This window comes from Trachemys scripta, chromosome 11, assembly GCF_013100865.1.
Source record: "Trachemys scripta elegans isolate TJP31775 chromosome 11, CAS_Tse_1.0, whole genome shotgun sequence".
In the NCBI taxonomy this organism is placed as follows: Eukaryota; Metazoa; Chordata; order Testudines; family Emydidae; genus Trachemys; species Trachemys scripta.
Genome location: NC_048308.1, coordinates 30,240,894 through 30,256,248, shown reverse-complemented (window position 1 = coordinate 30,256,248; position 15,355 = coordinate 30,240,894). Strand labels below are relative to the sequence as shown.

At 38.1% G+C, this 15,355-nt stretch overlaps 1 protein-coding gene across 1 annotated transcript in view; it reads left to right on the top strand.

Annotated features, from left to right (window-relative positions):
* Positions 1-15,355, top strand: part of BAZ2B (bromodomain adjacent to zinc finger domain 2B) — a gene marked incomplete in the record, with an annotated part of 274,297 nt that overhangs the window by 132,841 nt on the left and 126,101 nt on the right. The window contains 3 exon segments of the mRNA XM_034785683.1: positions 5,177-5,365; positions 10,610-10,774; positions 12,265-12,458. Of these exon segments, the coding sequence (XP_034641574.1) occupies positions 5,177-5,365; positions 10,610-10,774; positions 12,265-12,458 (548 nt within the window).

Sequence of the window (15,355 nt, the reverse complement as noted above, 5' to 3'; positions counted from 1 at the left end):
TTTTGCTTATAGGATGAAATATATATTCAAAAGGTTTTTAAAAAATAAGTTTGATCCTACATAACTTATTCACTAGAATAATCTAGTTCCATTGAAATGAATGGAATTACTCACAGGAGTAAGTATTGTGGGTACAGGTTTAATTATTTCAGAAGTCTTAGTCTCATTGTGTTCATCTTTTCCAATTCAGTAACCTTAAAAAGGTTTCTTTACCCTATTGCACAGTGTCATTCTTATTTCCAATTATATTTCTACAGGGTTATGCCCTACTGAATTTTTATGTAAAACATATTTTATTTCACATTTACCTGTTTTCTAGTAAGAAGTCACCATGCAACTTTTTTTTTGTTTAAAAAAATTAATTCAAATGAGCCCTTGTTTTCTGTTGTATTTTAAAGTATATAATCAAGTATTGAAAAAGATAGAGGAAACAGGATTTTTGTCACGCTATTCCTGATCCTTCTACCCTTTTGTGTGAAGAACATTCATGACCACCTGGCTTTGCAATTTATCCCATGGATAACACGATCTCACATGTGAACGACAGTACCACTAGTCTTTGCATCAAACAGCAAATCTGGAAGAGGTGCTGGGGAAGCCCTTTCTGCACTGACACAGATGTTTGTGCTCTGGAGCTTGGATATACTGGCACAGGCATTGTCTTGGTTATGCTTACCTGCACTGCAGCTCTCGGCACAGCCAGCGTTTATACCCATTTTGGCACCATTGGCTCTTCTTGTGCTACGATTGTGGGATGGGCCTAGAGATGAGTGCTGTTTGGATTTTAGCAGATTAGTGAAATGCTAAATACATATCCACAGAGGGGAGAATAATACAGTGACTGTGCCCTGCAGGAACTGATATCCCCCCTGATTTCAGTAGCTGATTAGAACTAATTACTTTCAGGAATCCTAAAGAGCCAAGATTGATAAGGTACTTGGATCAGGGTCCCCTTACAAATAGAATTGCCATGCCATGCCGTGCTTCCTGTTCTTGATGAGCTGGTGGAAAAGGCATGGAGGACACCACACCTCTCATTTTCCCTTTGCTGCAGTAGATGGAGAAAAAGTATGTCTTATCCAGAGACAGTGCCAGTGATGTCTTCCACCGGTACACTCCAGTGTGAAAGATTGGTTGTTCAGGTGGCTATGGTCAGCGGAAGGACCAGCCAAATTCTCAGCATTGTGCCCTGGATCACAGCTTTGATGTTGGTACTGTTTTTTGTGTGTGATGTCTCTTTATGTTGTCTGAGAAATGCAGATGTGCTGAAATTGCATGGCCAAAGATCAGGTTTGGAAGGTGGAAGAAGTCTCATACATTGCCAGAGTTTATTTCTTGAGAGCAGACCCATGAGAGAGAATATGTTGCCCAGGATGTGGTGACTTGTTTGAGCGTCAGATCTGGGGACCATTTAATTAAGTAGATATAGTGGCTGGAGCTGCTGGCTGATGAATAAATCCCTGGAGGTACAGGTTTCAGACATAGACTTTCCCTTTGGAGGCAGGAAAACAGTGTGGGACATTCAGCAGTACCGTGTTGAACAACCAGGTGTAGGTGGTTCTGCAGAAGGCAAAGATGATTAGACACCCTTCATTCTCTGTGGTCATTTCTCTGAAGCCTCCTATTATACAGCAGGAAAATGAAACATTAGTGGCTGGAAGGTGTTAAGATTTGTTGCTGCCCTCCCCTGAGACCCAAACTGTACCTGTACTACGGGGCACCAGAATAAATGTTTGAATTTATTAAAAATTTTATTGGTACAATTTTCATGTAGGGACAAAAGGACAAACTGTCTTAGTTGGGACACTCCTTCTAATAAATACAGAGGAGACTGAACGTTCTTCATGCACCAAAGAGGTCCATCAAGGGGATGCAATTACCATTCTGATACATAGCTAGGCTGTGGTGATGGGGGATTTGATCTTTAGAAATAGCTAAATATGTAATGGCCATTTGAACTGTTTTGCAACATGTCTTCAGGATGCAAAGATGTAGGATCTCACGACGTATCCAAATAAAATTCTGGTGAGTGCTGAGTCTGTGATTACGCTGTATATTGGTACCAGTGTTGTTGTGGTGTCAGAAAGGTCCTGGCAGCTAAATTTAAATGATCAAGAAGGGTCTTAAGCATCTATGGTAGTTTTTCTGAAATGTTTCCAGGTGCACTCCCAGGGTCAGACAGACTTCAGATAGAAACTTCAGGGTCTCAAGGTGTGAATGAGAACATCATGTGAAGAAGCAACATTTCATTACATTTGTTAAGCACTGTGGGTGAAAGGAGAGCCTAGGCAGAAGGGGTGGGCTCCATGTTAATTGCAGTGGAATCAGACGTCTGTCATAGAAAGCTGTGACAAGGTTTGTGAGAATTATTTAAACTAGGCACTAGAGGGAAATCGACAGGCACTAAGGAAAAACTCAAGTCAGACAACAATATCTGCTGGGTATTTCATTAAAACAAATGTATCTCTGTATGGCTGACATAAATGCCTGAAAAATAACAAGGTGTCAAATAAAGGAGATAAATATAGGCAAAGGTCAAAAATGAAAAACTATATACCCATGTGGAGGTGAATAAGGAAGAGGGGATGTATATTATTTGCATTGCAGTGGTACCTACATTACCCAATCAGGGACACATTGTGCTAGATGCTATATAAACAATTAAAAAAAGACGGTCCCTGCTCCAGAGAGCTCATAAACTAGAATTATGACAAGATACAACTAATAGAAGAAAGAGATGAAATGGTGCAAGGATGAGAGCTTTAATAGCAAAAATTTTGAAGTTGGTAAACTAGAAGACCTAGTAGTGGAATAGGACTGTGGTGATAGTGATTATTATTTGTATTACCATAATGCCTATGAGCCCTAGTCAAGGACCTGGACCATTGTGCTAGGTGCAGTACAAACAGAGAAGGTCCCTGCACCAAAGAGTTCATAATCTATGGGTACATCTACACTACAGGGGGGAGTCGATGTAAGATACGCAAATTCAGCTACGTGAATAGCGTAGCTGAATTCGACGTATCGCAGCCGACTTACCCCGTTGTGAGGACGGCGGCAAAATCGACTTCTGCGGCTTTCTGTCGGCGGCGCTTACTACCACCTCCGCTGGTGGAGTAAGAGCGCCGATTCGGGGATCGATTGTCGCGTCCCGATGGGACGCGATAAATCAATCCCCGAGAGGTCGATTTCTACCCGCCGATTCAGGCGGGTAGTATAGACCTAGCCTAAGTGAAAAATGACAAGAGATGGATGCAGACAATCGGGGGAGTGTAAGGAAACAATGAGATAATATTGGTTATAGACTACGACACATTTCTGAAATATGGCAGAATTATGAAAAAAAATTGAAATACTATAATTGCCAGCTCTAACCTATGCAAAAATTATAGATTAGATTGTAGAAGTGGCAGGGCAGCAGTGTCATTAGAAGAGTCAATAGAATCTGAGAGTTTTAGTGGAAGAAAACATAGTATAATCTGTATAGATAAAGAACCCAAATCATAAGAATAAAACTATGCTAGTAGGTTTATTACCAGTCTCCAGATTAGGGCAAATGATATTGAGTACTTAATGTGGAGACTAGTGGTATTGAGTATTTAATGTGAGGGAGGTGGGACGCAATTAAATCTAATAAAGCGCTAATAATGGGTGACCTACCTCCATATAAACTGCTCGTGTCTCAAAACAGAATAGTATTTAGAAAAGCAATTCATCAATACGTTTATCTGACCTTCTTGGACCAGGTAGTTCTGGAGTCCACAACAGAAGAGGTGGACATGATTTGTTTCAAAAGGTAACTGCAGTTGAATCACTAAGTGAGACCACCGTATAATGAAGTTCAACCACAACATGGGAAGGGTCATACCAAAAATTAGTGCTTGCATTTTAGAAAGGGGTATTTTGTTTTTAAAATTAAGCCAATAAAAAAATGAAAAAATTAAAATCTTTACTCAGCGTGGAGGCTATCTAAGAAACTATATCACTGTCACAAAAGTGTGCCTTTAAGCAGTGCCTGCCTCAGAGCTAGTCCTTTCAAGCATGACGTTGAGGTGTCTGTCAGATGAGGAAGTGCCAAACAGCAGCCAGGCACCAGGACTGCATGATGATATTCTATAAGAGTTCTGAAGGAACTTAGGAATGAAGTGGCTGAGCTGCTAATAAAAATATACATTCTCTCATTAAAATAGACTGTTGTAACAGATGACTTGTGGGTAACAATTGTACCTGTCTTTTATATATTTATAAAAGGTATTAGGGGTGATTTCTGGGAATTACAGACCAGTGTGCCTTGTGTTACTACTCAATAAATTGTCTGAACCAATAGCTAAATAGAGAGTTATAAAACACCTAGTTGAACATGATATGTTAGAGACATACCAACATACCTTCTGAAAAGGAAAAATATAATTTTCCTTTCCAATCTACTAGAATTTTTGTGTGTGTTCCAGCAGAATATTGGATACAGAAATACCAACTGGTGTACATGTAATTGGACTGTGATTTTTTTTTTAGCAGGATAATCACTAGTTGATACCCATTGATTGAAGTGCAGATTACTCTAAGTAAAAGATTTCTGAAGCTAATTTTCATACAGCTTGTTTTATGGCTCCAGAAAGATTTATAGAATCTTTTGGAAGTTTTGGACTGTAGTACCAAATACCAAACTTTAAATACTCAAAACCTGATTTAGATTTTTTGTTTGTTTGTTTGTTTGTACAAGGCCTGATTTGCATGTCCTCCTATTGAAGTAAAATGGGAGTTTGCTTAAGTCAAGACTGCAGAATACAGCCATATATAAAGGATAGACATGGCAGTATTGTTGTCAGTTTTGGTCATGCAGGGCCCATGGGTTATCTCTGATCCTGCACCATTATCTAAAGGGAATAGAAAAACGTTCGACTACTAAAATAATTACAGAGATAAATGCTACATCTTTTTACCATCTTTTATATTTCAAATTTTTTATTAGGATTGTTAATATTTCCAGATAATATCTGTATTTTATAGGAAGTGAATGGCAATAACAGAGGATACTACATGTAAAACTACACAACAGTTGTTTAAAAAATGTGAAAAGATGTGTATAAACTTTCTATAAGCATGGGGGTTGGGCTTCACATGATTAGCATCTGTTTTTGATAGTACTATTTCAAGTGTTGTTTTTTCCCCTCAGGACATTTATTCAGAACAGCTGGGGATCAACCGTGTAACCTGTCCACAGTGTCGAGTGCCTTCCCAATGGTCAGCCACCCAGTCTTTGGTCTACATACAGCCAGCTCAGGGCATTCAGAGTTTGGTGGCTTGGGAACACTTGGTACTCCCACAGCCTTAGCAGCACATCCCCAACTAGCACCTTTTCCAGGTAAACATCTGTTACAAAGAATATTCAACCTTATGAAGAAGAAACAATGAACTGACCTAATTCAAATAGACCGTGATTTATTTTACATCAACAAGCAAGGTAGAAGAGGTTCAACTTTCCTGTGTCAAAGACCTCAAGATTTGGGGCTGGGCAAGGTCCAGGAGATTCCGGAGTGTAATTTACAATGTGAGGAAAGGAAAACATTGCAGATTGGCTGAGATTATCACTAATAGCCTCTCAAGAGTGGTCCTCTAAGAACCACTGTAGTGTGTAACAGAAGTAATAGGTGTTCTTGCCAATAGTGAGGTTTAACCAGACAGACACTTGGTTTTTTTTTCCATCTTAACATGCCTTTGTTTCTATTAGGTGTATATGTTCATCACAAACAATAACATTGGACGGTATTTATTTAATATTGAGAAAAGATGCAAGGGTAATGGAGCTATTCTCCCTTTTTTGGGGTAACTTTTTCAATTGTGTTTTCTGTCCGACACCTGTAATAGTGAAAGTTCTAACCAAGCTCAAGAGATAATGGTTGATTTTAGTTGTCCTTTGTCAGCTCAAGCTGTGATTGTTTGATAAGAACCATGAATTTTTTCTTCGCTTCGGGGGTCAAGGACAATGGGTAAAATTTTCAAAAGCACTTTAATGACTAGGGTGCCCATGTCTCATTGAAAGTCAATGGGACTTAGGATCCTAAGTGCCTGTCACTTTTATAAATGGGACTTGGGTCCTGGATCCTGTAGCTAGTTTTGAAAATTTTACCCCAGGTGAATAGGTACCTACAAATTGTCAAGTTGTAGCAGCTCAGTAGGGTCCCAAAGTATGAAACTACTACAGACACTGCTTTAGGGTAATGATTATTGCTGCTCTCCCTTAGATAACTGTTGTTACTGGTAATACATTTTTATTCATGGTGTCGTCTTGTAAAATCTGTACAATAAGCTCTAATAAGCCCTATCCTAAACGAAATTGCAGAATTCTGTGGGAGATCGTTTTTTTGAATGCACAAAATTATGTGCTCCAGAGGCATCTGACTTCCAGCTTAAGGTGTCAGATATTCTGCTAGTATTTAGAACTCTTTAAATCCCCTCTCTGAGGAAACAAAACCTCATATCTTAATACACATTGAGCATCCTAGAGAAGTGTGGGTGTCAATATTTGTTTACTGAAGATTGCAACAGAATATTTTCTCACGAGAAAGGGATTTTCTTTTCTAGGGACTGAACTTTGTGTAAAGACTGTTTAAAAAAAAAATAGAATTTGTAAGAATAGAATTCTACCTCCAAAATTCCACTTGGCTTACTCATCCTCTCTTGATAAAAACCCTGAGCAAGCCTTATAGCTAGTTCTCTTGTCATCTTTTACATTGTTTGCCAAAATGACCTAGTTATATTTTAGAGATCATATCAATAGAACAGAAGTAGAATGTTGTCACTAGATAAAGGTTCACAACTAGACAGAGGCAAGGCATTTAGAGGAAATGCATGTTGAGGTGTAGTCTAGAAGGTTAAAATTATATTCAGAGCAGGAGACCTTGATCCTGGGACAATATTGTAGTTCAGTGATTTGTCTCTGTTATGCTGAATGATTCATGCAGCAGTAACCATTTTATCTACTGGATGTTGGTGCAATAGAATGACAGTTACTTACTCTAAGCCTTATTCTGAGAGATGTTGAACATCCACATTTACCATAGATGTCAATCCTTTGTGTTTAAGAAAATTGTTTATTTTACTTCAATGAGAGTTGCATTTCCTCAGCATCACTTAGGATCAGGCCCTAAATCATTACTTATCTGCTTTTCAGTGATGGTCTTGGAAAAGAGACCTCTTGGGTGCTTCAGTTAACCCGGAAGCATCTTATCTATAAAGGTACAGTTTTTTTATGACTAAGATTGTACATAGAGAGAGTTTTAGTTTTACGTTTTCTCAGAGAATTTTGCTTTGCTGTCCTGCTAAAAGACTGTCTTGAGTTCATACATCCCATTTGGTATAATATCAGACAATATAGAAAGTTTACATAACTATACATAGCTATATAACTGTACATAGCCATTCTTTGTCATTTGAATCTTTGAAGGTGGCACTTCACACCAGGGACAAGCAATTTTATTGCTTGGTATTTGTGTTATTCCATCCTTTGTGTTGCCCTGTCACCATTCTCTTTGTGTTCCCTTCTTAGCACACGGTAGTGCATTCTCTTTCTCAGGTAGTCTCCACATCTTGATACATCTCAAATATTCTTACCTTTTCCTGAGCAGTAATCACCTTCTTCCACCACATTTTACTGTGAATTCATTGCTCTTTGTTTTGTTTAAATACTCCATATTGAGTGACCCTATGGCAGGTTATAAGCTCAGTGTATTTGTCACCAGCATTGATCACAATCCAGTTTTCATAACCATTAATAGTGTCAGCCAATGAATGTAAAACGTGACATGTAATCTAACCTTCCGTTCCAAATGCTCTTCTTGAATAGTAATTCTAAATGACTGTTTAAAATAAAAGGCTAAATTCTGCTCTCAACTACACTGGTGTAAATCAGGTGTAACTTTATTAATTTCACTAGGGAAATTGACATCAGTGTAAATAACAGCAGAATTTGCCACCTGTTGGTACAATTTCTATCTTCATAGTGTATTGAAGTTGGTGCCATCTCTTTAAAAATGAAGCATTCCTGTGGATGGAGCAATGGATTCTTCAGGTTCTCAACTTGATCTCACGGAACTTATTCAAAGCTGAAGCATATGCTTGCTGCTTTTTTAAAGTATATTTGATTTTGTTTTTTTTAAAAGCGTAATTGCACAGAGGAACCCTTAAAGGAGAAATTTCCAAGAGGAGGACATTAATTCAAAAAATGACATGAGTTAGATATAAAAGGACTATTTGTCATCTAGTCTATCATGTTACTTGTGCAGATTGTTCCCTACTGTGTATTTTCTAGTGCTCTGTCAGTCTATACTTTTAATTTATATTGGTAATAGGAATTCCAGTATTTCCCTTGGAAGCTTACTCTATAATCTTATGCTCCATTGGCCTGATCAGCAACACTGAGAGAGGTTATTTGGGTTTTTTGTTGTTGAGTAAAATAGCATAATTATGTCTTTCCTTACTGTTGAACAACCCAATCAAAAGAGCTGCTACCACCACTTAAAACAACAAAACAAAACAAAAAACAGTGTGGCAAGCCATGAAGGGAACTGTAAGTTCCCTGTCTCTTTCAGAAGTTACAGTATTTTATGTAGCAGTACACACTTGCTTAACTGCTTTGTTTTATTAAGTCCAGACTTTTTTTGTTCTTATGTCATATTTGCATTTACAGATCTTATTTCTGTCACTCTTTTGTTACAGGTAGTATAAGATCATGACCCCTCCCCCCTTTTATTTAAAAGAGGATTCAAAAAGGTCTTCCCCTTGCCAAAACATGAACCAGTTGTTTTACCAGTTTTGGGGGTGAGTGGGGGAGGTGGGGAGGAAGGATGTCTTTTTTTTTTTTTTTTTTTTTTTTTTTTTTTTAGGAAAGGAGCTTGTTCTTTTAACAGTTTTTTTATTCCTTTAGAAGTGATGTAAAAGTTCTTTTCTGGATTATGCTGTGTGTTTTGGTTTGTTGCTGAATAAATGTGTTCACTCTAACAAATGTTCTTAAATTGGCTCCACTGCAGTAACACCAGCAGCTATTACAAACTATGGCCCTGATACTGCAAAACAGTTGTCTTGGGCAGATCCGTATGCCATCATGGATCCCCGTACAAGCTCAGGCATCAACATTGTTGGGCAGTGAACGGTGCACAAGTTGTCTACCTCGCTAATAATCTCTGCATCAGAGATGTCTGTGTATCTGAGGTGCTTAGGGTGACCAGACAGCAAATGTGAAAAATCGGGACAGGTGGTGGGGGGTAATAGGAGCCCATATAAGAAAAAGACCCCAAAATCGGGACTGTCCCTATAAAATCAGGACATCTGGTCACCCTAGAGGTGCTGTATGTACAGTATAATTGCACTGTTGTTGTAGCCAAGTTGGTCCCAGGATATTAGAGAGGGGGTAATGTCTCTTATTGGTCTAGTTTGAGTGCTCTATAAGCTCAAATGCTTCTCTCTTTCACCAACAGAAGTTGGTCCAATAAAAGATATTACCTCACCCACCTTGTCTCTGTTTTATGTACAATATTTAATATATAGTATTTTGGGGGCTTTCCAGGTGAAAGATGCCACAAAAATTCTAAGATGCTGTTCTGTTTAAAATTCAATTAGTTTGATTACTAAGGGACCGTGTCAAATGGTTGTATATTTGATCTGCCTAAAAAGAGATTTCATGAATTATTCAAGACTAAAATTGGTTTCCTGTTTTGTTAGTAAAACAACAAACCGTGTTACATTATCAGTTTATTTCAACGTTTTCAAAGTGAGATTCTCCTCCCCTACTCAGGCCTCTTTATGTTGTGTAGAAGTGCAGGAGTGGCATAAATGAGCCCTGACAGCACTTTCTGGCTATGGGAGGATACCCCCCTTCCCCTTGTGCATACTCTATAAAAACAAAGACAATTAAAAGATTGCCTTTTAAGGACCCTTTTTTTCAAGTGTTGTTGTAGGGGGAAAGCTGAGGCAGGGCTGGGGGCACAATGGTCATGTCTGGGGCAGAGCTGTACAGGTTCCTGGCATCACTGTGTACCACAGGACAGACCCAGTCTATCTCAGTTTGGAGAGGTCCCCAGGGATGTTCAAGTTACGATAGAGAACCCAGAGTAGATCAGAATTGGGAGGGTTCACACCTGACATAAAGGTACCTTAGCACCTTGTCTCCCTGGCCTGGGAGTTCTCGGGTGCACCTCTTAAGAGGCTCAGCATGGACTCACTCTCACTCTTCACATGGCGGATGATAAGCATGCAAAAGTGACCTGTGTTTCCTGATGGTGTTCTCGAACACCAATGTAATTTTGGTGTGGTCGCCTCAGTATTGCAAATTATGTGTGTGTGTTTTTTTATGTGCTTGTTTTCAAAATGGGAATAAATAAAAATTTAGGGTGTAATTTTCAAAAGCTCTTAAATGACTTCAGAGTGTAAGTCCCAGAGAAAGTCAGTGACACTTGTACTTCTAAGTCACATAGGCACTTTAAAATAGACAGAATTTATTGTGTGGATCTGCTGTAAATTGCACACAGAAGCTTCATTAGATGAAGATTGAAAAAATAAATTGAGTGGGATAACTAATGTTTGGGTTTTTTCCTTTTTCTTCTTCTTTGAGGTACAGAATGGTGGCGAACAGATGTGCACACTCGTACAGGGGCTGCTTTTTTCCCACCTCTTCTGGGAATTCCACCACTATTTGCTCCTCCTGCCCAGAATCATGATTCCAGTTCATTCCATTCAAGAACTACAGGAAAAAATAGTCGAGGTGGTTTAGAAAAAGGTAACAGCTGAAGTTGTAACATGAATAAAACAAGCCTGAGCCTATATCATCTGTTTCTGGTAGTGTGCATGAGTTTTACTTTGAATTCATCATCATCATCATCCTTGCCATATCTAAACAATTTAGTATGAGTTTATTTTGGCAGTGGGGCATCAGGCATATAAGTGTGGGCTTTCAATCACTCAATACCACTTCTAGGACATATATTTTTGATTTCTTGTTTTTCTATGATTATATATCTAGGCCATTGCATACTGAGTATACACAGCAGGTTTGTTTTTAAAGGAGTAGGTTGATGTATAAGTCCATATTCAGTCACCTGTAGCGAATATAGTTCCACTATGTCATCAGAGTTGGGGGCTGGCTCTGGGAGACTGTACCCACCTCCAGGGCAGCAGCATGTAGGGAAAGGTGGGGAAGAGCCATGGGATATCATAATTTTACAGCTGTTCCTGTTTTTCACCTCGCTTCCCCAGGAGATTTTGGGGGGTGGTAGTTAGAGAGGGCCCCTCCCCTTGCACACACCCACATCCTGTGTGTCATTAAGCTCAGGTGTTTGGGCCAGGTGCTGAGTTCAGGACTTGTGTCTTAGCCATGCAAGCCTCTAAGTGCCGGCTCTTTAAAACAGATGACGGTGCAGCAATTGGACATGGCCTTCACATTTCTTATTGCAATCATTCCAAATTCACACCAATAAAACCTTTGTCCAGTGCCATCTATGTAGTATAAATTATAATTTATATAATTTAACTGAGATCTAGATGGATGGGCAGTAGTCAGGAAATTTTTGGCATCCTCTTCCATGCTCCCAAGTCCACGTGCTCAAGATTCCAGAACCCCAGAATGGGAAATTATGTGTGTCTCAAGGATTACCTCTTGAAAAACTTAGTTTTTGAAACCTAATTTGTAAAACTAAAACTTGTCTGATTTCAAATGAAATTCTTTCAACTTTCTCACTTTTTCTTCATTGATATCTCTCCACTCCCCAACAGGCCTTGTACAATAACAAGCTGCAGATGCAGCTTCCTACACACACTTCTCTCTTTGCCTTTAAGATATGAAGGGATTTCTCCTAGCAGAGGCTTAGCACAGTGTATGTTTTTAAGCTCTTTATTTTGCAACAGAGTAAATTATACCTTTACTGATTAAACTTTGAGTGTATTGTTGAAAATAGACAATTCTTGATTTCTGACAGTAAACTACAAATTATTCAATCCAGTCTTTTATGTCTCCTTATTGGTATTGTCATGTTTTCCTTAAAAACAACAACAAACAACCCTTCCCCCCCCTTCCAAATTACTCCTTTTCTTGGGGTAGCAGTGTTTTATAGGTCCAGTATATTGTAGGATTTAAATATGTCTTTATCTGAAGGTTCTGATCTCTTGCTACAGTTACCCTTAATATAGGCTAATATGACCATAACTCATGACAGAAGTGACTGCTTAATGTCTGCAATTCTGTAAACCACAGTTTTTAATTTTTTTTTTAAGGTGTGAATGGATCAGTAAATGGGAACAGTACAACATCAGTATCTGCGGTCAACACATCCGTATTGCTCACTACCACTGCAAGCTCTGCAGGACAAGCAAAGGCTATAACCTCAGGAGCGGGAGGTCGCAAATGTAACCAGGAACAAAACAAAAAACAGCTATTGGATACCAGAGCTGACAAAATCAAAGATAAGGTAAATAACCTAAAAAAGCTGCTGATTCATGGCTAAAGGTGTAAGATTATAGTATTGGCCTTTAAAACTCCATTGTCTGCAATGAAGATTATATTATAAAGTGTTTTGTCCCCTTTTCCAATGTTTTGGGATTTTTTTTCTCTAATGCAGGATTTCTCACCTTGCACCAGTTGATTATGCTTATTAACTAAAAGCCAGCATTAGAGCTTTATGTGTAGGTTCCACTAACCTGAATAGATTAGTCATACTTGGTCATGCATGGGAAGATAACATTGAATTTCATAGTAAAAAGAACATTCTGGCACTTTGAGAAAAGATTCATGTATCTTCCTATGTGGGATTTCCCATCTATGAGGTAATGGAAGTACTATTAGTGGCCTCAATTCAGCAAAGTACTTAAGCATATGCCTAACTTTAAGCACAAGTATTTTCATTGAAGTAGGATTACTCACATGTTTAGTTAGGCACCTGTTTAAGTACTTTGCTTCACTGAGTCCCAAGTTACTTATGTCCAAGCAATAGAAACTGGAGGCTAGAATTCAGTCTCCTTGTGGTTAGAAAGGAAGGCACTTGGACAGTACCAGCTGCCAATAACTAGATTAAATGTCAAAGGATAGAAGTGCATTAATTCTGATACTTTTTGTGAGAGTCACTTGATACCATAACCTTCTTGCCTCTTCCCATTGCAATGGTCTATAGGTCTTTGTTTCCAAATGCTCTCAGTGAAATTAATTAAATGTGAACTTTAGTCAGAATTTTTGAAGTAGATTTGATGTTTATATCCAGCAATCTACCTAAGATTCAGTTAGTCCTGAAAATGTTCATTTTCTAGATATAGGTTTTTATTAGATCGTTGCTGTTCCACACTACATTCTCAATCACTATATGATTTTAATTTTATTTTTTGTGTGACTTGGGACATGCAAAACATCTAAAGATCTAAGATTTTTTAGATGCAGGCTTGGATAACTTACTTACTCTCTCTTACTTACTTACTCACTCTATTTACCCTTGATGACAAGCTTATCTAGGGATATTTTTACAAAATCTGTCCCACCAAAAGTATAAAATACATTTTACCTCAGAATACTGTTTAAACATGCACCCTCTAACAACCTTCAAATGCATTAGAATGTTCTGCTATACATGCTGGAATCTTATTATGCTTTTTAGATACTCCAGATTTGTTTATTAAATTTAGAAATGGAGCAGTTGAAGAATAATTTTGTATCAGTTCATAAGATTTGCATGCAAATGTGTTCAAATTTCTGCCTCATACACAAGTAGGGAATTTCCCAGGACACAGTATCTTTAATAATACCTCTCTTTATGTATCCCAGGTGTTTGCTTGCTTTTTACTGCCATTAAGTACAGTGCTAAAGGTATTAGAATTTTATCTGTCTCAACCTCCAGATTTCTCTTCCTGCAAAGTAGTTTGTGGCATAACCATGAAACAGTAGAAATCATTCAAATTTCATTTTTTGGACCTAAGCCTCAGTCTCCAAACTGTGCTGGATAAGCCAATTATCAGTCTTTGATTTTAATCTGAAGAAATCATTCTGATTTTCACTGTCCCTCCTCCCCTCTTCTTTATATTGTCTGTTTCCTTTAACTATTGGTTCTGAATCATCGGTAGATTTTGTTCTGTTACTACTCTTCCACCTCTATTGTTTCAGTTCACCAAGTATCACTTGGCTTTAAAACCAAGACAGTTCTTTATCTATTCAGACAGTTTACCATGTATACTGCTTACAAAAATTGACTGTTTTCACTATTGCATCCAAAGCTGGGTACATTACAGAATGTCCAGAGCTTTTGTCTGTCAAAATTTTTTTGTTGTCATTTCCCTCAGAATGTAACCCGATATTTGTTGGTTCTCATTTCTTTTTTTAAATTATATTGACTTTGTTTAAATCAGAATTTTCTAATTCTGTCCCAGTTAGTGTTCTCCATCCTTAGCTCTTCTTCACAGATCCATGCTTGGGTCAGTACCATGGACCTGATAGTCCTTTATCAATAGAAGATTTCAATTGGGTTTCAAGCCACTGGTGTCAAAGACATACAGAAAGCTATAAGCAAGAACTCAGAAATCTCCTCTTCTGTTACATTTTTTTCCTCACCTGTTACCTGGAGCCATTGTTACATTTGTGTCACTTACTAACTTTTGTGTTTGGCATTTTAAATAGAAACTCAAAGGTTGAGGAGTTGAACTGAAGTTAAAAATGGGGGAAGGGATTAGGGTGGGATTTTGAGTGATCTGTTGGGCGCATGGAAGATCGTTGGAGGAAAATAAATGGGCAGAAGTGAAGATCGCATCATACCTTCAGTGCAAAGGAGTACTTCACTACTTTTAGTGTTGGTGCCTTGTCTGAAGATAAAAGGATTAAGTGTGAAGATGGTCATTTTTTCTAGTTCAGTAGCAAAGTGGAATCAAGAAGAAGTGCTGAGATATTTTGAGAGACATAGGCTGATATTTTCAAAGATGTCCACGGAATTTGGTCACTTAATTACTTGCCAGTTGCCTTAGATAACTAAATAACTTTGCCTCTATATTTGTAGTAACTGTGTATCTGTAAATGTAGTATTCCCTATAGTAAGGAAGTTCAGATAATACTTCAGATACTGAGGTAAACATATCTATTAAGTTGATGAAAACATGTCAGGATTTAAGGGTGACAATTCTCTATATAGCCCTGTTAAAGCTCTGTGCTGTGAAGAGCTTACACTTCTAGTAAGGTCAGATCAGGACAAGAGTTGAGGTAAATAATAAGGGTATGAATTTTTCAGACACAAATTTAGTCAACTTCAGTATTTTGTTGCTCCTCTTGGAAATGCTGTTTCTTATTTCAGTGCTTTGAAACCTAAGGTGCAATTTAATTTAGAACATTGGTTACCTT